The sequence below is a fragment of the Columba livia genome, chromosome 23 (genome assembly GCF_036013475.1).
Source record: "Columba livia isolate bColLiv1 breed racing homer chromosome 23, bColLiv1.pat.W.v2, whole genome shotgun sequence".
NCBI classification, from domain to species: Eukaryota; Metazoa; Chordata; class Aves; order Columbiformes; family Columbidae; genus Columba; species Columba livia.
Window position 1 is genome coordinate 4,676,530 of NC_088624.1, and position 25,092 is coordinate 4,701,621.

The window sequence follows — 25,092 nt, forward strand, 5'->3', positions numbered from 1 at the left end:
TCCATGACCTCAGACGTGGTTCCATGACCCCAGATGTGGTTCCGTGACTCCAGACACGGTTCCATCACCCAAGACATGGTTCTGTGACCCCAGATGTGGTTTCATGACCCCAGACATGATTCCGTGACCCCAGACATGGTTCTATGACCCCAGACATGGTTCTATCACCCCAGACATGGTTCCATTGCCCACGCAGATGCCGGCACTGTCCGAGATGTTCGGGGTGTCTGACGTGGCCTCCAGCTGCCGCTCGGAGAGGACACGTCTCCCAGGGGTCACATCTGCCAGCCCCGCGCCGCTGCCTGAGGACCAGTGTGACCGAACTGTGTGCCCAGACGTGTCCCCAACCCAGCGCTGGGCTGACAGCTCCACTTCTGCTCTGAAGTGAGGAGAACACAACTTATTTCATCCCAGGTATTGCACGTATGAATTAGATCATCTCTGCAGAGCAGGTTTTCATTCGGAAGCAAAGCTTCGAGGTTTAACGTGAGCATTCAGTGTTTCTAGCCGTAGTGTAGCTCCAATCGTGTAACACCTACACCTTCCCTGTAATTAGGAATTCAAGAATTCTTGATGCCGGGTGCATAACTCACCAGCTACAAGGTGACTTTCTAAGATTATTGAGATGCGCGCGGTTGTTCAGTGCATGTTTGCAGCGAATGGGACGTGCTGAGCTTTGCACGTTGTGCAGTTAGGGTGAGAAAGTTCAGAAGGACTGACCTTTCTTAAGACGAAACTAGACAGAAACCACCCCTTCCATTAAGAGGAAACGGCCTCAAGTTGCGCCAGGGGAGGTTGAGGTTGGATCTGGGAACAATTTCTTCCCCAAAGGGCTGTGGGGCATTGGAACAGGCTGCCCAGGGCAGTGCTGGAGTCACCATCCCTGGAGGGCTGGACAGACGGACATGAGGTTCTCAGGACACGGGGCAGTGCCGGGGCTGAGAAGAGACCATCACCCTCGACGCTACGACCTCCTCTCCCATAACCGCAGTGTGCCAGCAGCGCTCAGTCCCGTGGCAGCCGCAGTTCAGCAGCGGGAGGAGCAGGAGCCGGCGCAGCAGCCCCGGCACCGGCCGGCAGCGTCTCAACGCCGCTTCTCCCGCAGCTGCCGGAGCCGCCGCCAGCCCACAGCCGCACCACGGGCGCTTTTCCTTCCACGGCGCCAGGCGAACAGATGGGGTAACTCCAGCAAAACGAGGGGAACGCGAAGGGAAGCGGAACGGCGCCTGCGATAACCAGCGGAGCTTCGCGAGAGGAGACGCAAACCCCAGCTGTGCTGCGGGCGCGGTCCCGGCCCCGCGGGGCCGTTTCCCGTGTCACGGGGGCTCGGGGCGACGCAGCGGCTGCCGGAGTTACCGCAGCAGGTCAAACCCAGCCCTCCCCGCAGGTCCATCCACCCTCTCCGGGGTTCATACACCCGGATGTATTGTTAACCCCCTACCCACGGGAGAACCAGCGCTTCGGTGGCCGCCTCGCAGCGGGGAGGCTCCGCTCGCGTGGGTTTAAAAACACAGACACCCCTGCCCGTGCAGAGCGAACCCGGGGTGTGAGCGCAGTGACCCCGGCGCTCTGGGCTCCGCTGGGACCGGCTCCCGACACCCGCGATTTCCGTCCCTGCTGACCCAGCTCTGCCGGCAGAACCGCTGGGGGCGGGAGCGCTGCGGTTCGTCCGGGAACCGCGGCCCAGCGGGGCTCGGAACGTGCGCTGCGCCGGGACCGGATCCCGGTACCACGCGTCAATACTGACCGCGCGTGGGTCTGACCTGCGCGCAAGGGCGGGAGTCCAGCCCGTGCTGCGGGTGGAACGAGCAGCAGCCAGGGAACAGTTTTCCCCCAAAATGCGCCGTTCTCTGGTGTATTTGCCCCGCGCCGACCGAACCAGAGCCGGGGAACCCGAACAGGAGCCCAGAGGCCGCTCAGGCGGGAAAACCCAGCGCGTGGTTCGCGCTGTGAGGAGCGGGGCCCTGCGAGAGGAGCCCGGAGCCACCGCGGGGTCAGGACGGCGCCCAAAACGACCCCGAGCTCCTCCTGCTCCTGAGTGGGCCTGGAGCGCTGACACACCTGCTGTTCGGCTTGAGGACGCTGCAATTAAACGGCAAACTCATGAAATACTCGTTACGTGGGTGCGGAAAAAGCCGCCACCGCCATGAACCGCCCGGGTGCGAGGGCCGGAGCGGGTCCCCTCAGGGCGCCCTCACCCACTCACCCTCTGCCCGGCTTCACGCGCAGCGCAGTGTCGCGCGGGCCTATTGGCTGGTAGGAAGTGGGGTCCCTGTCCCAGCCAATCGGCGCTGCGCTCATTGGGGTCGATCCGCCCTCTCGGGCAGGAAGCGGGTGGGAGCGCAGACACCGCGGCCTCAGCGGGGGACAGGAGACGGAAGGACGGGCCGCAGTTCTCCGCCGCGGCGGGCGGCCCCGCGCGGCTGCTCCGGTGTGAGAGCCTCCCGCCCCCGCAGCCCCGCCCCGGGACGCCCGCAAAGGCCGACGGGAACTGTAGTCCCGGTCCCGGCGCCGGCCGGCCCCCGCATGCCCGGGCAGACTACTGGTCCCGGCATGCCCCGCGGCCCGGCGCCCAATCGCGGCGCGCCTTGTTGCGGGGGTGCGGCAGGCGCCGAGGCCCCGTTTCAAGATGGCGGACGACAGTGAGACAGCAGCGAGGAGGGCACGGGCGAGGCCTCCGCGGCCGCCGGCGGAGGAGAACGACCACGAGCACTGCAGCGACTGCGAGAACGAGGCGGAGCGCGGCTCCAACCGGGGGTGAGCGGCGGCCGGGCCGCCCGGCGCGGCGGCGGCCGGGCCCACTGAGGAGGGCAGCGGCCGGGAAGTGAGCGGCGCCCCGCCCCGCGGGCGCGCTGATTGGCCGCGGAGCGGCAACCCGCGCTGCGATTGGTGGAGCTGCCCGTCATTCTGGCAGGGGGGCGGTCCCGCTGGCTCCATTCACGCCTGCCGTGGGAGCGTGTCCCGCGGCGGGATCGGGCCCGTCGTGCGCGGTTCCGCGGGGCGGCAGAAAGGGGCCGTCAGCGCCTTTTTTTGGCAGAAATGAGCCCAGTTCGCAGCTCTGCGTGTCCTTGCGTTAGGGCGTGTCTCCCCACGTTCCCCTGGGCCTCCGGCACAAGCCTTGTCCCCGTCCCAGCGTCGGTGGCACCGGGGGGTGACACGCTGGGCGCCTTGTCCCTCTCCCGGGACCCTGTGGCCTCCTGTGGCTGTTCCGGCCGTCTGGAAGGAGCCCAGGATTCTGCAGACCCATCGTTATCCTAATGGGCAACCCCCGGTGTCGGTCGAGGCTGGGGATGCAGGGGTGGAGAGCAGCCCTGAGAGAAGGACTTGGGGACACTGGGGGATGAGAGATCGACCATGACCGTGTGTGCTCACAGCACAGCAGGTCGATCATCCCCTGGGCTGCATCCCCAGCCCCGTGGGCAGCAGGTTTGGGGGGATCCTGCCCCTCTGCCCCACTCTGGTGAGACCCCCCTGCAGTGCTGGTCCAGCTCTGGGTCCTCAGCACAGGACACACATGTAGCTGCTGGAGAGGGGCCAGAGGAGCCACAGGAATGATCCGAGGCTGGAACAGCTCTGCTGGGGACAGGTGAGAGAGTTGGGGTGTTCAGCTGAGAAGAGAAGCTCCAGGGAGACCTTAGTGCGGCCTTTTTGTGCTTAAAAGGGGCTGATAAGAAAGATGGGGACAGACTTTTGAGCAGGGCCTGTTGTGACAGGACAAGGGGTGATGGTTTGAAAGTAAAGGAGGGAGATTCAGGCTGGACATGAGGAAGGAATTGTTGCCCTGAGGGTGGTGAGAGCCTGGCCCAGGTTGGCCAGAGAGGTGGTGGATGAACCATCCCTGGAGACATCCCAGGCCAGGCTGGACGGGGCTCTGAGCAACCTGAGCTGGTGAAGATGTCCCTGCTCATGGCAGGGGGGGCACTGGGTGGGCTCTGAAGGTCCCTTCCACCCAAACCATCCTGTGATCCTCTGGTTCTGAACACAGCCCAGGGTTTCCAAAGCTCAGCTGATGTCCTGTGGTTCGAGGAGCGCGGCCTCCAGAGGTGCCAAATGGTGCAATAGCAGCAATGAGGGCGGGAGCCAGCTCACGCGGTGCGGCAGCTCCTTGTCTGCGTAGGGAAGATCTCCGATCCCTAACGTAGAACCCACATTACTCACAGCATTAATTACAAGGCGCAGCGCTGCCTGCCGTGCCTGTGGTTTCCAGGACGCTTCATCCTCCTTCCTGACAGGTTTCCGTGCGGCCGGGCCCGTCAACAGGGGCTTGTGCCCCATCCCGTGTTTCCAGAGGTTTTGCGCCTCGTTCTTTTCTCCCTGATCCTCGCCGGCTCCTCTCCCCGCTCGCCCGGTGCCCCCGCAGCTGCTTTCGCAGCCCTGCCCCGCGGAGCCCGGCGGCTCCGGCAGCTCTTCCCTCCCTCGGCAGCTTTTGGAGCCCGTCCCGCCTGTCCAGCCAGCAAAGAGGATAAAAGGTCACGGAAGAAATATCACAGAGGCTTTTTTAATGACAGCACAGATGCCCGTGTGTATTTTATTTGCCTCGCGGCTGTGGCACCGTGTCTCAGTTTAATACGTTTAGCCGTGCTTGGGGGAGATTTTCCTTTTCTTTCCCTCTGACATGATTAGGTTTGTGGAAGCAGAGCCGAGCAGAGAGGAGCCGCGGTGCTTAATCACTATTATCTCCCAGCCCGGCGGTGCAGGCCGCCCTTTGCCAGGAAAAGGTGTGTTCTTGAGCCCTCTTGGTATCCTTGCGTGGGCATCGCAGCCCCGAGGAGCTAAAATGCGATTATCTGCCCCTAGTGGGGCGAGCGTTGAGCACAACAAGCTGACCGGGCAGCCTGGGAAATGCCCGGTATAAAATGATACGTAGAGAGTTCAGATCGCTGGGGAAATATCGTTCAAAGCGTCACCGATGGGCGCAGCGATAACGAGCGCGAGCCGGGAGGCTTTGGAGCGCTCTGGGAAACCTCCTGTCGCCCCAAAACCTCCCGGGGGATCCACCTCGGAGGGAGAAGAGGAACCGGTGGGAAAGGCGAAGCTTTTGTCTCTTGGGGCACGTCAGTTCTGTTGTTTCTGTGCCGTCCCGTCGCGCTGGGGCGAGGGAGCGTTTCTGGTCCGTGTGCCCACAGTCCGGCAGGGTGTGCGGGCGGCTCCGAGTCCTGCTCTCGGACGGGATCTTGTCGCTGGATCTTGGCTCTGAGCTTCAAAACATAAAAGCGTCACTTAGCGAGAGCGAAACTTCCCTTCCTTTTAAGGCCGGGACAGAGGAATTGAGTTTCCTCCGCCTCGGCGCTGGGAAGCGGCTGCACCGCTCTGGCTGCGGCGTCCGAGGGGGTTTCCCAAGTGAAAAGAATCCTGCTGCCGTGCTTGTCCTGCTTTCCTCTGCCTGCATCACCCCTCGGGAGGGTGTTCCTGGGACAACCGCCCGTGTTTTACCGCGGAAAGTGTCGTTGTTGGTGTTGGGTGCAGCACGGTAACGGTGTCTCTGCCTCGGGACCCGCGCGGCCCGGGCAGAGCCCTGAGGAGATTACAGCCCGAGGATCGCGCCCGATTAGCCCCAGGTTTGGCAGGAGGATTTTCCGGCGCCTAAATCGGGAGCAGAAATCTCCTGCGGCTCATCCGACGCCTCTCAAGGCGCAGGAATCGCCGACCGCGCCAGCCCGTGTCCGGATCCGCGTTTCCCGTTTGCGTTTTGAGGGAGAACCGGCAGCTTTGGTGCCGTTCGCCGCCTCGGGTGTGAGACGCTTTGAGACGCCGAGCGCGGCGCTTCCATTTCTGTAACAAAAGACGCTTTTTGATGGCGGCAGCACGTGCACCGTGGGAAATAACGCTCCGGTCCTGCTGTCACAGCCCCTGTGCCACCCCAGAGCTTCCCCACGAGCCGCGGGATCCGGCCGAGCCGCCGTCGTGCCCCTGTCCCTTCCTCCCCGTTTTGCACAAATAAAGCTGTGGGATCTGGGGGTGTTTGCAGGATCAGTTGGTTACTGGGCACATCTGGTGTTTCCCACCTCCGGAGGGGCCGAGCCGGTGGGGGACGGTCAGTCCGAGCGGGTCTCGCCTTCAGCAAACCCGGCTGGTTCATTCGGATGCTTCTGAAAGTCCAATTTTGGGGTCACCGGGGTTCTGGGTGTTATTTTCTGGGGGGTCGGCGCCAGCTCCTTTCCCTGGGGCTCAGGCCCCTCCAGAGCGGGGACGCGGGAACGGCCGTGACGGCGGCGCCGCCTCCCGGGAGAAGGGAAAAGCGTTTTCGTTGCTCAGAAGCGCCGCCGGGGCCGTCCCGGGGGTGACGGGACGGTTCGTGCCCTTCTCCACCCGCTTTGTCCCTGGGAGCAGCCGGGGCTGGGGAGGAGATGCGGGGGAAACGCTGCGGGCGGGTTCACCCTTCCCGGGAAAACCGGCTGCACCGTCACATCGGCTGCGGGAACTGGGGTTTGACTCATCCCGGGACACGAGGGGACGTCGCTGGTGATTCAGGGAGCGTCTGAGCGGCTGCAGCTGCGCTGGAGCTTTCCTAAGCGGGCCTTAAATAGAAAATACCTATAACCGTTGCTTCCCCAGATATAGCGAGACACATCATCAGGTTTTCCATCATTTTCCTCGTCCCACCTCCCGCCCCTGATTTCTTCCAGGTCACGCCGCTTTGTTCATAAATCAGGGAGCACTTTTACCTGCGAGCCCGTCGGGGGGTGAGGCGATATGAGTTGGGCCGAACTCATTAGCGGCAAGCTGAGACTCGGCAGCTCTGATTTATGGAGCAAAGCGACGCCGATTGAATACACAGGGCTGGGGAGGATTTTGTTTGTCGCATCTGACACCTGCAGCATCTCAAAGCGAAGGTGACCCGAGAGAACGCATCCGTCTCCCTTGGAATGGATGGTGTCCAGCGCCTGCCCTCGGTCGTGTTCGCAAACCCCCCTCGCGCCATCGGTTTGTGCTGTTTAAATCGGTCAGAAACCAGCTGGAGGAGTTTATTACAGCTTCCCGACGGATGGTTTTGCTCCTCCCAGGGCCGGGATGCGGCCGGCCCGGCTGGTTGTGGATCCAGCTCGCCCGCGCTCCTCTGCAAGGAATTAAAGCAATAACACGTTGCGCATTTGTCACCGCGATCGATAGCGCTGTCAGCGCCGCTTTGCTGTAATTACTTTTGCTGTCGCGTCAGAGCTGGCGGGTGAAGGTAAAGCCCTTTCCCGGGGTGGGGGGAAGGTGAATGTGCCCCCCGGGAGGGTTCGGCAGCGCCGGGGGTGCCGATCCCCACAGAGCTGCGGCTTCGCAGCCTCTCTGCTCCGCTCCAAGCGCTTAAAGCGCTTCTGGGGAGCAGGGGGGCTGCTCCTGGAGCCCCTGTTTGCGGAGCCGCTCGCCCTGCACGACGCGTGGTCCCCGTGCTCGGCAAATGCTGCGTCCCCTGTTTCACCTGGGGCGCTGCTGATCAAGGGGAATCTTTTCCCGGCAAAAGCCGCCGCTGTTGGGGTTTTGTCTGGAGGAAAATCTTCCCCCCGCGGCTGCTCCGTGTCCTGCAGACCAGACGCGGCTGCTCCGCGGGTGACAGCTGATGGCACGTCGGGTCTGCACCGCGAGCGTCACCGTCCGCAGGCGTCCCCGCGCCTTCATCTCCCCCAAAACCATTTCTCAGTCTGCTTTCCCTGGTTTCAGAACTCGCTGCTCAGCCCGGGAAATTTCATAAATCTGATTCCCCTCCCGACTCTCTCCTTCTCCTGGCCTTGCTGAAATAAATAGCTGGACACTGCTCCGATGTATTTTCCAGCGCGTTTCTTCTTCCCTTTCTGTGCTCTGCCCTCATCTCCGCTCTCTTGTGTCTGTAAACATGTTCAGCGGGTCTGGGGTGCGAGGAAGGAGCCGCCTCTGTGTCATAGAGTAAAAAATTCACCAGCTTGGATCCTCGAGCTGAGATTTGGGGAGAGAAGAAGGCGCGGAGGTGCCGGTTGATGCTCCCGCCCAGGACTCTCCATCGCTCCGTCCTCTCCCCATCGAGCCGGACACGGGTGATCGTCCTCGGCGGAAACAGAAGAGGGAAGGCGCTGCGGTTTTCCTGCAAAACAAACTTGTCACCGTCAATAGGGACAGAGCTGAGGGACGCTGGTGACACACGCGCTGTCCCCCAACTCGCTTTGCAGAAGGTCCCTCGTGCTCACAAAGCACCCGGGGCCGGTGTCCCCATCTCGTCCCCTCTCGCCCCTCCACTCAGTTCCGCTCCAGCCGTCTCTGGGTCTGAATTTCCACCTGACCCGTGACCCTATTTTGGGGACGGTTTGGGGTGTCCCAGCTCTGCAGCGGTGACACGGCCTGTCCCGCGTTGGGGTGTCACCCGGTGAGGTCACACACGCTGTGCGGGGACAGGCACCTGTCCCGTGTGCGGGGTCAGGTCACTGCCGGACGGGCCCGTTGGTGAGTCCGGGCTGGGCACGGGGTTTAACGCCCGTGGCTGCTTTGGGGTGACCATCACCTGGATGTCCGGGGGTGCCCCGTGTCCCTAAGGAGCCCTGCCCTGCTACGGGTGCTCCCCACCCTGTGCTCCCAAAGAGATTTGCTGCTCAAGTCTCATTTTTCCAGCTCTGCCACAACAATATAATAATTTCCCACGTAACAGCCGCCCGTGTCCCTGCAGCGTCACCTCTGCTGGTGGGTGACATTTGGCGCAGTGTCCTTGGCCACCAGCCCCTCCGTGGTGCCTGGACCCACTGCGGTGCCGGATCTCCAAGGCTGGAGCAGCGTTTGCTGCTCCCACATCCGTCCTTGGGCTCGGGGAGGAGGAAAATCCCTCGGCTGGGCATCCCGGCTGCTCCGCGGGGTGGATTTGGGCACGTGGGGTTGAGCGGGTGATGTGACAAAGCAAAGACATCGAATCACAGAACGGTTTGGGTTGGAGGGACCTTCAGAGCCCACCCAGTTCCCCCCTGCCATGAGCAGGGACATCTTCACCAGCTCAGGTTGCTCAGAGCCCGTCCAGCCTGGCCTGGGATGTCTCCAGGGATGGGACACATGGCTGCGCCCCCCATGTGCTGAATATTCCTCCTCTTGGAGCCTGGGACTCAGAGCAGGGAGCTTGTGTTTTCTTTAGAGAGCTTTGAAAACCCTGTAAATGTTGGGTTTTATTTTTAATAAAAGGCTCTAATGATGTTTCTTTTATCCCCCAGCGGCTTGAGTCCAGCAAATGACAGTGGAGCCAAAAAGAAGAAAAAGAAACCCAAACGGAAGAAAGAGAAAGGAGGAGATCAGCCCGACCAGGCTCAGGACCAGGCGGTGAAGGTGACCGACCCTTTCCCCGCGTCACTGTCCCCACGGCGGCCAGCCCTGTCCTGAACCTCTCCCGTGTCCCTTAGGGCAAGGAAAGAGTCTCCCGCTCCTGGTTTTAGGCACTTGGCTGCTCAAAATCGTACAGTTTAGAGTAATTTCCCAGCCTGTGTTACCCCTCCTGGCTTTGTCTGGTCCTGACTGGCAGCCAGCGCTTCGGGAAGGAGCATGGGAACATTTGTCCCTCAAGGTTTGTCCCTGGCGGCGCTGCCAGTCACCGCTCTTGTCCCCTCTGGTCCTGTGGGGTTTGTCCATCCCACAGAGGGTTGTGAGAGGGTCTGGGCTGGGGAGCGAGTTTTCTCCCCGCCCAACCCTTCCTGGCAGGCTCAGCTCCTGCTTCCCCTAATGAGGAGCTGAAATACAGACCTGCTGGCTCAGCTCCCTCATCTTGTCTTTCCACCTTCCTTTTGTGCCCTCAGGTGAACTCGTTACCTGCCGAGAGGATCCAGGAGATTCAAAAAGCCATTGAGCTCTTCTCGGTCGGTCAGGGCCCTGCCAAAACCATGGAGGAAGCCAGCAAGAGGAGCTACCAGTTCTGGGACACGCAGCCGGTGCCCAAGCTGGGTACGTACAGCCCCTCGCCGTTCCGTGCTCCTTGGGAGAGGCCTTGTGGTCCCCAGGCCGCTTAATGAAGCCCAAAGAGGCACAGAGAAGCTGGTCTCTGGCCAGCAAGCAAGTCCTTGTCCTATCTGGGCCTCAAAGGCATCAGTGACACTTGTCTAGCATTCAGTGTCACAAACCGAGTGGCCACCGAGAGCTGTGCATGCAGCTGGGGATATTGAGAGGGACGTGGAGCCATTTCTGGCATTGATTTGATGCCTCCTGCATTTGGGCATCCCTTAATCTCAGTCTTTAGCCCTTGAGCTGGGCCTCCCCAGCCCTCTGCCCACGTTTCATGCGGGTGTTGCCATCCGTCCCCTTGCTGAGTGCTGGGGGACGTGGAGCTGCCCGGTTCCCCTGTCTGGGGGCTGGAGCTGCCCAGCGAGGGCTCCTTGCCGGGGAGGGGACTCGGGGTGCGATGGGGCCCAGAGCCGCTCGGGGAAGCAGCTCCATGGGCTGAGCTGCCACATTTCCGTTTCGCTGGGCTCACATCAGCCCCTGGCACGGGCAGGCGCTGGGGCTGAGCCAGGAGAGCCCGGGAGGCACAGACCTCGTGAGTGTCTGCACCCCTGAGCTGCCGTGTCCCTCTGAAGATGGGGAATCCTGTCCCGTCATCCCCTTTTCCCCACACAGGAACACGCTCTGGACTCGGCGTCACACACACGAGGCTGTTTGGGGTCGGGTAACAAAAGCACAGTGGGATTTGCGGGCTGGATTTCAGAGCAGTTCAGCACCTGCTCACAACAGAGGGAACGGCCAAGGGCGAGCGTTTCTGGAAGCCGCCCTGGGGGTGTGATGGGGGCAGTTCTTGCTCTGGGCTTCTCTTCACCTCCTCATTGCCTGGAAACCTTTTCAGCCCCTTTTTAAAGGAATTCTGAATTATCGCGGCTCGCTTCTCTTGGCAGCGCTCAGGCGATGCCGCTGTGTTGACACCCCCGAGAAAGCCGGTGCTCAAACCAGCGTCTCTTGGCTGGATCAGGGGCTTTAGGAGCCGGTGGTTTTGCAACAAAAGTTGTCTTGTTCGCTGCAGCTCTTCTTGAAGCGCAGTGGGAAGGAAACCCTGACGCTTGGCAAGTGCCGGGGCCAGCGCTGGCAGGAGAGAGTCGCTCTGCGATGGGACGGCCTCAAGTTGTGCCGGGGAGGCTGAGGTTGGATCTTGGGAACAATTTCTTCCCCAAAGGGCTGTGGGGCGTTGGAACAGGCTGCCCAGGGCAGTGCTGGAGTCACCATCCCTGGAGGGTTGGACAGATGGACATGAGGTTCTCAGGACATGGGGCAGTGCCAGGTTTCAGTTATGGTTGGACTCCATGAGCTTTAGGGTCTTTTCCAACAAATGGTTCCATAATTCTATGGTCGCGTGTGGACCTGGAGGACATAGCCCTGAAGCTCTGAGCAGTTTGGTCACCTCTCTGCTGCCCGATCAGCTCTGCCGTTTCCCATGGAATAGGAGTTTTGCTTCTCTGCCCCCGCGTCACACTGAACACGTGGCACGTCCCAAACGAGGGGTTGCAGTGATGACCCCCGGCTGCCCGCGCTGGGGACCTGGGCTGGGAGATGGCGCTGGGGGAGTGGGACACCTTGGTCACCAGATTGAGGTGTTGTGGGGACTTGGACTCAAACAGCAGAAAGCTGCTTCATGGCTCCTGCTCTCTCTTCCAGGAGAAGTGGTGAACACCCACGGTCCCGTCGAGCCGGACAAAGACAATATCCGTCAGGAGCCCTACACCTTGCCCCAGGGCTTCAGCTGGGACGCCCTGGACCTCGGGGACAGAGGCGTGGTGAGTGCAGGCAGCTCCACACACGTGTTGGCACGGTGTCTCTGTTGCATGGTCAGTGGTTCCATGTTTAGACCACCAGTGATGGTTTTGGGGGTGGAAATGTCTGCTATCTCACGAGGATGAACAGGGGCTTCTCCATGTGCCCTTTAAGCAGAAGGATGCCTGAAGCCAGGAGTTTTCCCTTAAAAAGACCCTTCAGACCATGACCAACACCCTGGGAGATGACCCAAGGACTGACCTGTGTGTCCTGCTCCAAGCAGGGGGACGTGCCGGTGACAGGGACGTGGCTGCCATCGCTGCGGCCACTCAGAAAGTGTTGAGGGTTCCATCTCGGCAGCTGGGGTGTGTGATGGCTGAATAACCAAGATGCAACCTCAACCTCCCCTGGCGCAACTTGAGGCCGTTTCCTCTGCTCCTGGCGCTTGTTCCTGGGGAGCAGAGCCTGACCCCCCTGGCTCCAAGCTCCTTTCAGGCAGTTCAGAGATCAGAAGGTCTCCAGCTGAACCCCCCAGGTCCCTGGGATAAGGTTGTGGCTCCGCAAGACACAGGGGGTTGTTGGTTGGATCCAGCATCTCCAGTTCCAGTGTTTATAAAGGAAGCTGAAGTGGATTACAGAGGCCACGAGGTCGAGCTGGGGGAAGAGAGGAGCTCAACACACCAAGACACAAGTGAAACACTTGTTGATGACACAAGGAGCAAAGCCACAGAAAGATCTCACAGGGAGTGACAGAGCTACAGAAAATCAGCATCTCCTGTGCTTGCTGAGCAAGAGGGTTCAGCTGGTCGGGTCTCCCAGGGACAACATGGCAACCCAGAGCCCAGTGTGACCCAGGAGGTGCACACACACAGCGCAGCCCCAGCCCTGACTCCAGCTGGGGATTTTACCAGCAACCTCAGACACAACCTGGGGGCAGCATCCAGCTGGGGTTTTGGTGCCAATCCCAGCTCCCAGCTGGCACAGGGACACAGCCATGAGACTCACCTGGCTGCATCACCCAAAACTTCCCATCTGCATCCCTAAACATCTCCTAGGAGAAACAAACACATCCCCCGGAACCCCCTAAACCCCCTCAGCCCCCCAGAGTTCCCCTGCACAGTCTGGAGGTGCCACAGAGATGCCGGAAACTGGTCCCCCGTCCTCCCCAGGCTGCAGTTTGGCTGTTGAGAGGCAGAGGCAGCAGCAGGAAGGGCAGATTTCCAGCACGACTAATGGATTCAGGCAGGCAGGGATCCAGCACCCACCGAGCGGCCCAGCTGGGAAAGTGTCCAGACACCTGGATTTCCCCCTGCGCGCAGCAGCTGGCACGGCACCAGCTTCAGACCCAGACAACAGTCAGAGCCCCGTGTCTCCCCATGCAGCCGTGACGGCCCTGCTGATTCGGGGAAGGGCCTGGCTGGAATGGAAATCAGCTGGTGGGTGTGTGTAGGACAGTGCTGAGACACCGGGGGGACAATTTATGGGGAATGTAACTTCTGGCTCAGGGGTCAAAGACAAGGATGTTGTGGTCGATGATGTGCAGGACGGGGTGTGCAGCCCGATCTTGCTGATAGGGGACGGGCCGCACATGGAGCAGCACAGACACGGTGCCCTCGGGAGGGGAGCCCAGCGCCATGAGGGCGGGGGACACTGGGACTGGGGACGGTGCTGGCTGGAGGACACGGCTCTGGGCCCGAACATGCGAGAGGAGCACGTGCAGAACACGGCTCTGGCCGCAGTGTCCAGAAAGCCTCCCGCGCGGTGCCCCGGCAGTTGTAGTCCCGCCTGCTGCGCTGCCGCCACCTTTCCCGCTGCCCCATCCCCATGGTGGCCGTGGGCACCGGGCCAGGGCGGCCCCTGAGGGCGGGAGAAGCGGCGGTTCCAGCGGTGTCTGCTGGAGAGGAACCAGCCAAGGGCCCGGGGGGGCTGAGGGGCCCGGAGTCCCCCCAGTGCCAGCCGGGGTGGGTGGCGGCAGCCACAGCAGCCTCAATGGCGGCCGTCTCCTCAGAGCTGGGGCTGACAGCCCCGCCAGCCGCGGCCAGAACGAGCCCCCGCTCCCCGGCGGCCGCCTCCTCCTCGTTAATTAGCGCTGAGGAACCAGCACTGAGGACCCGCCGGGTGCTGGGGGTGGACACCTGCACCCTGTCCCCAGGGCCCCTCCCGTGTCCCCAGTGGCTCCCGCCCTCTGACCCCAGCGCAGCCACAGCAGTGGCCGGTGGCCGCGGGCACCCGCTGTCACCTCTAATTGGGCCACGTCCTGTCTGTGGTGGGGCTGGGAGCCCATGGGGTGGTGCCGTGGGGCTGTAGGTCTATTCTGTGGGTCCAGGCTCAGTCCGAGTAGATGATGAAGCCGGAGAAGGTGCTGTACTTGTTGTTGTTGCCCCCGTGGGCTTTGCCCCCGTCCAGCTTGATGAAGACCTCGTCCCCCGCGTCCAGGTGCAGGATGACGCTGTTGCTGGCGTAGTCGTAGTTCTGGTCGGCATCCTGCGCGATGGCGCTGGCCCGCACCTGCGCAGGGGACACCGCGGCACCCGCCTCAGGGGACACCCAAGGGACCGGCTCATCCGCAGCCAGCAGGACCGCCCGCAGCTCCGGATGGCACAGGGTGTCCCCGGTCCCCACCCGTGGGTCACAAATGGAGGTGGCTTCTCCGAGCATCGCTCAGAGCTTTTCCCCGGGCCGGCACCCTCAGGTGTGGGACCACGGGTCTGGGTTGGGATGTGGGACCTCAGCTCAGACACAGGACCCGGCTCTGGGTTCAGACACACGGTGACGTCCCAGACACAGGACCTGCCTCTGGGTTGGGATGCGGGACCACAGCCCAGACCTAAGACCCCAGCTCCGTTTTCGGATGCAGAACCTTGTCTCAAACACAGGACTCCGTCTCCCTTTTCCTTTTGGGAAAAGACCAAAAAAAAAGGAATAAAAATGAATAGTAAACCATTTGGATGGAGAAAAAACGGCAAGTGGCTCCTGTGTTGACTGCGCTCCCGGCTCGGAGGTTTTCGGAGCCGAGGGGTGACGCACGGTGGTTGTGCCAGGGCTCCTGCTCCCCCCGCCCCCGGCTTTTTTTGGGGTTGATACTGAGTTTGGGGTTATTTGGTGTCACACGTCCCCAGGATGGGGATGCGCCGCGGGGCTCGATGCCGGGAGAACATGATGGGAAGCGGGAGCGGGATGAATCCCGGCGAGGACACCGGCTGCGGTGACACTGAGGGGATGGAGCCCGGGTGACATTCCGGGGGTCGCAGCCACGTCTCAAGTCGCGGCCGGGGGGACACGGTGTGGGAAAGGGGCAGCACCCGAAAACCGCGGGGCTGGAGGGGCCGTGTGGGGGTCGGGAGGATTTGGGGATGGTGGGGCTGGGAGGGATGGGGGGACAGGGATGGAGCAGCCTGGGGGTGTCCCCCCCGTGGTGTCCCCACGCCGCCCGGCTGGGGAAGGGGACATCTCTGCTGAGACAGCGGCAGCAGAGCTGGCTCCGGGCTGGGTGCAGCACCCAACAGTGGGGCAGGCGCTGTCCCCCACAGTGTCACTGCATGGGGCATGTGACAGTGGGCGCTGTGCAGTGACAGTGACACTGTGCTGTACACAGGGACTGTGCAGTGACAGTGATGCCAGGAGCTGTGCAGTGACACTAGTGACACTGATGCCATGTGGTGACACCACACTCAGCCCCCCTACCCATCCTCCCCTTGGAGTCCAATCCCCACCGGGTATTGGGGCCCCCACCCTTGGGGACAGTCCCCACTGGGGGATGTCACCCTGTCCCTACAGCCCTGTATGGGGGGACCTGCCAGCTCTGACACATCTGCACCCCCACCTGCCTGGTGGGTGCCCCGAGATGGGTGCCAGGGACGGGGTGCACTGGAAATGGGGTGCTCTGGGGAGGGGGTGCAGCGGGAGGGGGACACTGGGGACAGGGTGCAGCGGGAGGGCGGCCACTCGTCTGTCACGAGTCCCCGTCAGCCGCAGCGCCATCGATCCCATTTGCAGCAGGTAAATATTTGGGGTGTGTGGCACACGGGGGGGGTCGCTGCTCACACAGCCCCGATCGATGGCGGGAGGTGCGGCGAGCGGGGGCGGCCTCGGCGCGGGGACGGGGACACAGCGGGGACGGGGAATGTGGGGATGCTGGGGACACCCTTGGGTCACCCCCAGCACCCTTGGGTCTCCCCCAGCACCCACGTCATGAGTGCAGGGGGCTCAGCCAGGGCATCCCCCACATGTTGGGACACACGCTGCCCCCTCCACGCCCATCAATGGAGCTGCCGATGCCACCGCCATGGACACGAGGTGTCCTGCCAGTGTGTCCCCAAGGGTGGGGGTGGCTGGGAGTGGGACCTGGGGGGGTCTGGGGGTGCTGGGGTGATGCTGGGGCTGGTGTCACACAGCACCCATGAGAGACATCAGCACCCACAGGGGACATCAGCACCCAGAGGGGGAACATCAGAACTCATGGAGGGCCATCAGCACCCACAGGGGGACATCAGCACCCATGAGAGGGACATCAACACCCACGGGAGGGACATAGGCACTCATGGAGGGCCATCAGCACCCACAGTGGGGACATCAGCACCACGGGGGGACTCTGTGTCCAAGCACCAGGCTCTGGGGTGGGTACCAACACGCAGCCCACCCAGGGGGCTCAACCCCCAGCACAGCCCCGGGCACCCGGCACCCCCAAAACGGGCACCCCGAGGCCAGGCCAGCCCCGGTGACACCCTGAAGAACAAGGGAGTGGCAGCAGGACAAGGGATGACAGAAGGATGGGGGGTGGTGGCAGGACAAGGGGGCAGCAGGACAAGGGGTGGCAGCAGGACAGGGGGGTGACAGTGGAACAGCTCAGTGGCAGCAGAATGGGGGGGTGATAGCAGAAGAGGGGGTGGCAGCAGGACAGGATGGTGGCAGCAGGACAAGGGGGGCAGCAGGACAGGGGGGTGACAGTGGGACAGGATGGCAGCAGCAGGATCGGGGGGTGACAGCAGAAGAGGTGGTGGCAGCAGGACAGGGGGGTGTCAGCAGGACAGGATGGCGGCAGGACAGGATGGCGGCAGCAGGACAGGGGTGTCAGCAGGACAGGGGTGACAGCAGGACAGGGGTGACAGCAGGACGGGGCTGTCAGCAGGACAGGATGGCGGCAGCAGGATGGGGGTGGCAGCAGGACAGGGTGGTGTCAGCAGGGCAGGACAGTGACAGCAGGACAGGATGGCGGCAGCAGGACAGGGGTGTCAGCAGGACGGGGGTGACAGCAGGACAGGATGGTGACAGCAGGACGGGGCTGTCAGCCGACGTGCCCATTGCCGACACGCAGCCACGGCCCCCCCAAAAGCTCAGTGGGGGGACGCTGGGGAAAAGCCCGAGCGCGCTCACCAGCTCCGCTTGCGTGCGCTGAACTTTACCCAGCGCAGCCGTGCCCCGGCATCCCAACGAGCTGGGGACGGGACGGAACCGGCAGCGCTCGCAGGCGCGGAGCCGCGGGAGCTGCTACAATTAGTGGTTTATTAAAGCGGAGGGGAAGCGCCGGCACCCGCTTCCCCCCGGGAAACCGCCCGAGGAAACTCAAACAGCAGCAAATGAGATCGGGTGAGGCGGGTCCCGGGTGGCGTCAGACCCTGAGATCCAAACCGGGGGCAACGCACGAGCGGTGACGGCACAAACGGGGTGAGGACACCTCCCCCAGGTGAAACGGGGGGCCCAAATTCACCGGAGTCCCACCGTGTGGACCAGCAGCAGCTGATGAGGAGTTAATGAAGCTTCTTCGCTCCAGGTTTCCCAAAGCACAGTCTCGGGCACAAATTCCAGAGGTTCCTCTTAAATAATTTATCGGAAAGGTGCAGCGGCCGGTGCCTCCGGAGAGGGACTCCGAACAAACTGAGAGATTGGAGCACCAAGTGCCTTGTGCCTTGATGGACTCAAAAAAACATGGTCCAAATATCCAGATAGGAAAGGAGCTTGGAGCCAGGGGGGTCGGGCTCTGCTCCCCAGGAACAAGCGCCAGGAGCAGAGGAAACGGCCTCAAGTTGCGCCAGGGGAGGTTGAGGTTGGATGTGGGAACAATTTCTTCCCCAAAGGGCTGTGGGGCATTGGAACAGGCTGCCCAGGGCAGTGCTGGAGTCACCATCCCTGGAGGGTTGGACAGACGGACATGAGGTTCTCAGGACATGGGGTGGGTTATGGTTGGACTCGATCATCCCAAGAGGCTTTTCCAACCACAATGATTCTGTGACTCTACAGCAGCACAGAAAGCAGCTCGGGGGCTCCTTGGGGGTTTGCCGTTTGTTTTCTCTGTATCAGAGACTCCAAATATCAGTATCAAATATCATCGCTTGGAGAATGACATTTTGTTTCCTACAACGTGACATTATCGTCCTATAAATTCCATGTTGATGGCTGAGGAAAAGCACCAGAGCAGGACTGGGAAGCACCGCGCCAGCTCCTCAGCTCTCGTCTTGCCCTTATTTAATGATATATTGTGACTTGAGCCAGTTATTTTTCCCCCCATGTATTACTGATCAGCAGACACTCAATACTCCCATTAATGAATATTTGCCTGCTTTTTATATCTTTTTTTTTCCATAAACTCGGAATCACATGAAAATCTACCACTCTGTTTTCCCAAAAGTAAGATAGGTTCTTATATTAATTTTTGCTCCAGAACTTATTACTTTTTCACACATATAGCTGCCTGGACACTATATAAATTGACTTTAAAAATGATCTGTAACTAGGGTTTGTTTTTGAAGTAGGGCTTATATTTTGAGCATCCTCAAAAACCCCGAAAAATCACACTAGGGCTTATTTTTTGGGTAGGGCTTATTTTTGGGGTAGGGCTTAATTTTGGGGTAGGGCTTATTTTTGGAGAAACAGGGTATCGGTGGACAATGCTTTTGGCAATACATCGATACTTTCAGGTGTCAGCATGTATGTGTTTAACCACAGTTCTCATCGCCTTTGGCTCTTATTCCCCATGACTTTTTGGGGTGCGAGTGTAAGGGGATGTGCCCCATGATACCTGAATTAAACATGACGACTCCAGGCTCTGAAACAATATTCCCCTCCCTTTTGGTATTGCTGATAACAACGCTTCTTTGTTCTCTCCAGTGTTTCAATATTAACCGATTCGTTGCTGCGTGTATTTTGAAGTTATATACAACACACCCAAACTCGATGTGTTGTAGCGATGCTTCGGGTGTTTGCATTGACTGCAATTGCGCCGGAGACCACGGTAAGTCCCGCTGGTGCGCATGGGCGGTGGTTTATCCAACGTGTAAAGCGTGACTCAGTTAAACCGGGGCTGATTAGTCCCCGCATTTGGCGCTAAGCCTGTTAACGTTTCCAAAGGCCTTTGGGGGAGCTGCTGGAAATCAGTTTGATCCAGGGAATTTCTCTGGGAACACAGCACGCAAGATGAACACGTTGGTTCCCCAGGAGTGTGTTTTCCGTGTTCTCCATGAGAAAATAGATAACTTGGTGCATATGAACACATATAAGTGATCTTAAGGTGGGAAAGAGATGTGGGAATGTGTGGCGAGGGTCTCTGGAAAAGAGGGCTGGACTGAGCTGGTAAATTTGTGATGCAGAATGTGCCGAATGCGGATGGAAAATGAGTTTATGAAATGAATCGGGGGCCACGGTGCTGGGTACAAAACCAACCACTTTGTCTTGAGCATCCGAAGCGGAACAGCGGGCGAGATTTACAGCTCAGTCCCCCAGAACGTGGTATATCCGAGAAAACTCCGTCTGTCCTGACGGCTCCGGTGTCCGTCCGTCTGTTCCATAATCCCACCCCCGAATATTCAGGTCATTGCTGGGGGGTCATGGGAGGGGACGAGCTCAGCGGATCCAAGGGCTGTGGAATCGAACCGTGGTTTAACCGGTGGCTCTGAGGTCTGGTTTCTCACCACCTTTTCCCGCTGACGAGGAGCAGCAGCGTTATGCAGTGACCTGGTTATTTGTTTAACCAAATGTTCGTTTTGACCCCCTGCAATGCTGCGTTTTGCATTTGTTTGTGCACCTATTTTGGTGTCTGGTAAGGAAGGAGCAGATCCCCGTTATGACGGGGATCCCAGAAGAACGCTGGTAGCGGGTGAGGAGCTTATTACATAAACCGCTGTGCTGCAGACACCCCGGGGAGCAGATCTTGAGAGATTCAGAGCTCATTTAGTGAACTGCTGGTTCGTAGTTAGGAATTCTGAAGGAGGACTAGGGAGCAAAGCTCAGGAAAACAGGCAAAAGGAGCCTTTTCTTTGTCAGATGCCAATTTCACTTGCTGGTCTCAGAACCCTGACCCCTGTGGTTTAATTTAAGCTAGCAAGGGCTTAACGTGTTTGCAGTTACAGGCGGGACACGGGGATGGTGATGCTGGTGGAACCGAGAGCCCAGCAGCCTCGTCTCTGCACCAGCGCGGTGAAACGGGCCCACGGGCGTTATCCAATAAACCCCATTGAACCCGGATTGGAGCCGCGGGTTCCGGGTCACACCGGCTGTGCCGCGGTGCTGGTGGGTTCCGGGTCACACCAGCTGTGCCGCGGTGCCGGTGGGTTCCGGGTCACACCAGCTGTGCCGCGGTGCTGGTGGGTTCCGGGTCACACCGGCTGTGCCGCGGTGCTGGTGGGTTCCGGGTCACACCGGCTGTGCCGCGGTGCTGGTGGGTTCCGGGTCACACCGGCTGTGCCGCGGTGCTGGTGGGTTCCGGGTCACACCGGCTGTGCCGTGGTGCTGGTGGGTTCCGGGTCACATCAGCTGTGCAGCGGTGCCAGTGGGTTCCGGGTCACACCGGCCGCAGAAACGGGAACCCGAGCGTGCAGGGAATGCTGATACAAAGCGGTGGCTGGGTGGCCCCTGCCTGGGGTGACACGTTGAGCTGGGAAAGACATGCCAGGCAGAGCAGTCGGTGTCCTGAACAGCGGAGATGGGCTCTTAAAGGGCGTTTGGGGATTTCATTGTGCAGTTTAGTCACAGCAGACTCAAGGGATTGGGTTTCCCCTATTTCACAGAATCCCAGAATGTCAGGGGCTGGAAGGGCCCTGGAAAGCTCATCCAGTGCAATCCCCCCATGGAGCAGGAACACCCAGATGAGGTTACACAGGAAGGTGTCCAGGCGGGTTGGAATGTCTGCACAGAAGGAGACTCCACAACCCCCTGGGCAGCCTGGGCCAGGCTCTGCCACCCTCACCAGGAACAAGTTGCTTCTCAGATTTAAGTGGAACCTCCTGTGTTCCAGTTTGCACCCATTGCCCCTTGTCCTGTCACTGGTTGTCACCAGAAGAGCCTGGCTCCATCCTCCTGACACTCCCCCTTTCCATATTGATCCCCAGGAATGAGTCCCCCCTCAGTGTCCTCTTGTCCAGCTCCAGAGCCCCAGCTCCCTCAGCCTTTCCTCACATGGGAGATGCTGGACTGGATGAGCTTTCCAGGTCCCTTCCAACCTCTGACACTCTGGGATTCTCTCGTTGAGCTTTGGCTCTTTGACATCCCACCTGCACAGAGATGTTGTCCTACACTCGACAGCTGCTTCGTGCCGTCTCAGGAGCGAGGAAGCGGTGCCAGAAGACGGAGGTAACTGTCTGAACTCTGGCCGGTTTGAGGTGCTCGGGATCCCTCAGCAGCTCTGAGTGATCCCTCCAGCTCCTCTGGTGCTCACGGGCCGATCTCCTGGGTTTTCATCCCACGCTGGTGCTTCTGTTTATTGATGGAGAAGAGCACATTCAAAGAGTGTTTCCTTTTTATAAAGAGGCGCTAAAACTAATGAGAATGAGGCAGCTTTTAGTTATGAACACCCTCTGTAGCACAACTAATACTGAATTGGGCTTGTGAGGGGCGCGGGGTAAAACAAAGATCATACGTGGTTAGTGCACTGGTTTTCTGAAGTATTTTTAGTGGGTTGGAGGGGTCAGGGAGCAGACAAGGCGTAAGATCAGAGAGTAAATCCTATTTAAACTAACTCAAGGTACCTTGGGAGACAAGATATCAAGAGGAGGTGATACAGTCTCTGAGGCAGGAGAAGTGGTGGGTGAGACTCCTGCAGCCTTGCTTTGCTGCTCTGATCAGTTATTACAGCCCTGCCTGCGCTGGCTCCCGTACTAAATTTGTCCCTTTTTCTTTAGGCAAAATGCCCTGAATCCGGATGGAAAGCTCACAAAGGTAGGCCTGACGTTGTGCTCCTATTTACACTACGGAGCTGCTCGAAGAAGCCGCGTTTACGATTTGAAAATCCATTCCGTGATTCACTCCCCAAAGCAAAGTCCCTTCAGGACATTTCCCACTTCACTTCCCTCCCGACCATCTGACGTCTCCTGTGCTCTCAGAACCCGACCCGAAGCACGGGAGCCGAAAGCCCATCAGCTCCCTCTGCTCCACCAGCTGCCGCTCACGTGCGGCCGCACGGTCCGGGGGCGCCGGGACGAGTTTCTTCCTCGCGCTCACCCCAAAAGCCAGATCTGCCTCGTTAGATTATCGCCGGGGAACCGCAGCCAGATGGTCGGCCATCAGCTTCCAAGACGAAGAGCGGAGAGATTTTAGTTCAAGTGCTTCCCGTTATGTAACGGCACAGACACGGCAGCGGCTGTGGAAGAGTTGGTTTTGTTATTTCTTTGGGTTTACTAATAATGAGGGATTTACTATTGGGTTTTTTCCCCATCGCGGGTTTCTAAGATCGGCACAATCCACCCTTAGGTGCCCGTTGCTTTTTTCATCAAAAAGAGGGGCGGATGATGAGTCTTTGAGTTCAGAACATGACAGCTGCTCAGCCAGATGTGTCCCCCAACCCTGCTCCCCAGGGGCCCTTTCAGGTGTGTTTGTCACAGGGGACATGTCACACCGGGGTCGGGGAGCTGGGGGAGCGCAGGAGCCAATGCCGACCTCACAGTGTCAGCAGGGAGCATATCAACACCCAGCACGGAGATGGGAGACGGTGGCTTCTGCCCTGGGTGATGTGGTTAATGTCAGAGCTGGGGTCCCCAGCACAGGACACACATGGGCCTGCTGGAGAGGGGCCAGAGGAGCCACAGGAATGATCCAAGGCTGGAACAGCTCTGCTGGGGGACAGGTGAGAGAGTTGGGGTGTTCAGCTGAGAAGAGAAGCTCCAGGGAGACCTTAGTGCGGCCTTTTTGTTCTTAAAAGGAGCCGATCAGAAAGATGGGGACAGACTTTTGAGCAGGGCCTGTTGTGACAGGACAAGGGGTGATGGTTTGAAACTAAAGGAGGGAGATTCAGGCTGGACATGAGAAGGGAATTGTTGGCCCTGAGGGTGGTGAGAGCCTGGCCCAGGTTGGCCAGAGAGGTGGTGGATGAACCATCCCTGGAGACATCCCAGGTCAGGCTGGACGGGGCTCTGAGCAACCTGAGCTGGTGAAGATGTCCCTGCTCATGGCAGGGGGGGCACTGGGGGAGATGGGAAAGTCCCTTCAACCCCGACAAGTCTACGATTCTCTGGTTTTCTGGTTCTCTGATAAAACCGGTGGGCTGGGATCAGCAGAAGGAGTTTGAGGACAGTGGGACCAGTGCAGTGTCCAGACAGCCTGTGCTCCGCGTTCCGGGGCAGCTCCTCTCCCAGGCTGAGGAGCCGCTGATGTGATGTAGGAAGCCAAACAGGAGCTGAAGTTTGTGATGGAGTAAAGAGGCCTCCTGGGACATTGGGCTCCTCTGGGCACTGGATTCTGCTGCTTCTTGTGGTTTTTGTGGTCCGGGGCAGCTGGCCAAGGAGCAGCTCCCATGTGCCGGGCACGTCCAAGCCCTCTGTGGCTCCTCACCGTCCCCAGCCGCCCCGCACAGGCAGCGGTGCCGGGGCAGGACCTGCCCAAAGCGAGGGGTGAGCGTCCTGTGTGACCCCACGGCTGCAGAGTGGAGCTGGGCCAACCCAAACTCCTGGGGTTTGCCCTCTGGACCCTGGGGGCCCTGAATAACTCAAGATTCAGAAACAGCCCGTGCATCTGGAATATTCCTGGCTCACTCAGTGCGCTGGTATCCAGACACCAACCCGAAATAGCTCCTCTCCGAGCTGCATTGTGGTCGTGGCTGGTGGCAAATCCGCGGCTACAATCCATAAGGGGTATAGAGACGTCTTCACTGTGATGGGCTCACAGCATAGCGGGGAAAGCGGCGCTGTTTGCTCCAAGCCTTGCCCTGGCAGGGGATGAAGCCGCGGCTGAGCAGGCTGTGAGGATGGGGGTGTCTCCTGCCACCGCCTCCTCAGCCGGTGCTCACCCTGCTCTCACTGCCATGGCCGGAGGCTCCTCCAGCACCTTCCCACCCATGTGGGACAGAGCGAGTGGGTGATGGTGATTGTTTCAACAATGGGCTTGACCCTTCCGGAACCAGGACAGGCCCCTGGTGGGCGCGGCAGCACCCAGGGAGCTCCTGGCAGCGCAGGGACCACAGGGACACGTGTGGCCCTGGAGCATCTCGGGGATGTCAGAGCAGCTCCAGCGCTGCCCCGTGCAGGCGTGGACTGGGCTGGGGGAGCCCTCTTGTGGCTGATCATAGAATCATAGAATCATTTTGGTTGGAAAAGCCCCTCAAGATCACGGAGTCCAACCATAACCCACCCCTGGCACTGCCCCATGTCCTGAGAACCTCATGTCCGTCTGTCCAGCCCTCCAGGGATGGTGACTCCAGCACTGCCCTGGGCAGCCTGTTCAATGCCCCACAGCCCTTTGGGGAAGAAATTGTTCCCACATCCAACCTCAACCTCCCCTGGCGCAACTTGAGGCCGTTTCCTCTGCTCCTGGCGCTTGTTCCTGGGGAGCAGAGCCCGACCCCCCTGGCTCCAAGCTCCTTTCAGGCAGTTCAGAGATCAGAAGGTCTCCCCTCAGCTCCTGTTCTCCAGCTGATGTGCCGGTTGGTCTGGCTGTGCCAAGCTGGACTCTGGCTCTGCCAGTTGGTCCAGTTGAGCTGAGCTTTGACACACCAGGCCTGGCTAAGCTTGGCCTGGGCTGGCCCCATGACAAGATGGTATGTCCCTGTGGGGAGTGGGGGGACCCATCCCTGGTCCCCATGGGCAGCTGGGGACATCTGCTGAGGGTTGCTCGCCCCTCTGTGAAGCCAGGACCCTGTACAGAGCTCACCCAGCCCAGAATGTCCTCTGGGGACAGGGACCTGCCCGCGTGTCCCTGCAGTGGGACAGTAACGACTCTTGTGTCCCACAGATGTGCAACATCCCCATGCTGGGACAGTGACTGGTGTGACTGGTGGGACAGGGACGGAGCCGTGTCCTCGCACTGGGGCAGGTGCAGGACTGAGCAGCTCGGTGGCGGGACACGGAGCAGCCACGTGTCACTGTGGCGAGGCAGGATCCCCAGGGAGAGCGCGGTGGCACTCACCATGTGCCATCGTCTCCATATGGTGGGATCCCCACTCAGACAAACAAGTCAGGAGAGTCCCAGCCTTTGGGGACAGGCCAGGGCGCAGTGGAGTCTGTGGGATGAGGC

The 25,092-nt window shown here is 60.2% G+C and overlaps 1 protein-coding gene and 1 long non-coding RNA gene across 4 annotated transcripts; one reads left to right on the forward strand and one right to left on the reverse strand.

The window, feature by feature from the left end:
- Positions 1–25,080, forward strand: LOC135576165 (glycylpeptide N-tetradecanoyltransferase 1-like). Of its 3 annotated transcripts, XM_065039861.1 has the most exons (5): positions 4–2,757; positions 9,150–9,261; positions 9,726–9,870; positions 11,566–11,684; positions 21,771–21,968. In XM_065039861.1, exons 1-5 carry the CDS (start codon positions 2,630–2,632, stop codon positions 21,951–21,953), a joined length of 687 nt encoding a protein of 228 aa, XP_064895933.1. In that variant the 5' UTR covers positions 4–2,629; the 3' UTR covers positions 21,954–21,968. The 3 variants fall into 3 exon arrangements, with proteins under 3 accessions (XP_064895934.1, XP_064895933.1, XP_064895932.1); XM_065039862.1 differs by lacking the exons at positions 11,566–11,684; positions 21,771–21,968 and adding an exon at positions 10,937–11,524 and having other exon boundaries at positions 1–2,757; XM_065039860.1 differs by lacking the exons at positions 4–2,757; positions 9,150–9,261; positions 9,726–9,870; positions 11,566–11,684 and adding exons at positions 20,410–21,222; positions 21,972–25,080 and having other exon boundaries at positions 21,771–21,807.
- Positions 4,483–7,153, reverse strand: LOC135576166 (uncharacterized). Its single transcript, XR_010467806.1, has 2 exons — positions 6,666–7,153; positions 4,483–6,518 (listed from the first exon to the last, which is right to left on the reverse strand). It is a non-coding gene; the product is annotated as an uncharacterized LOC135576166 (long non-coding RNA).
- Positions 25,081–25,092: the final 12 nt, after the last annotated feature.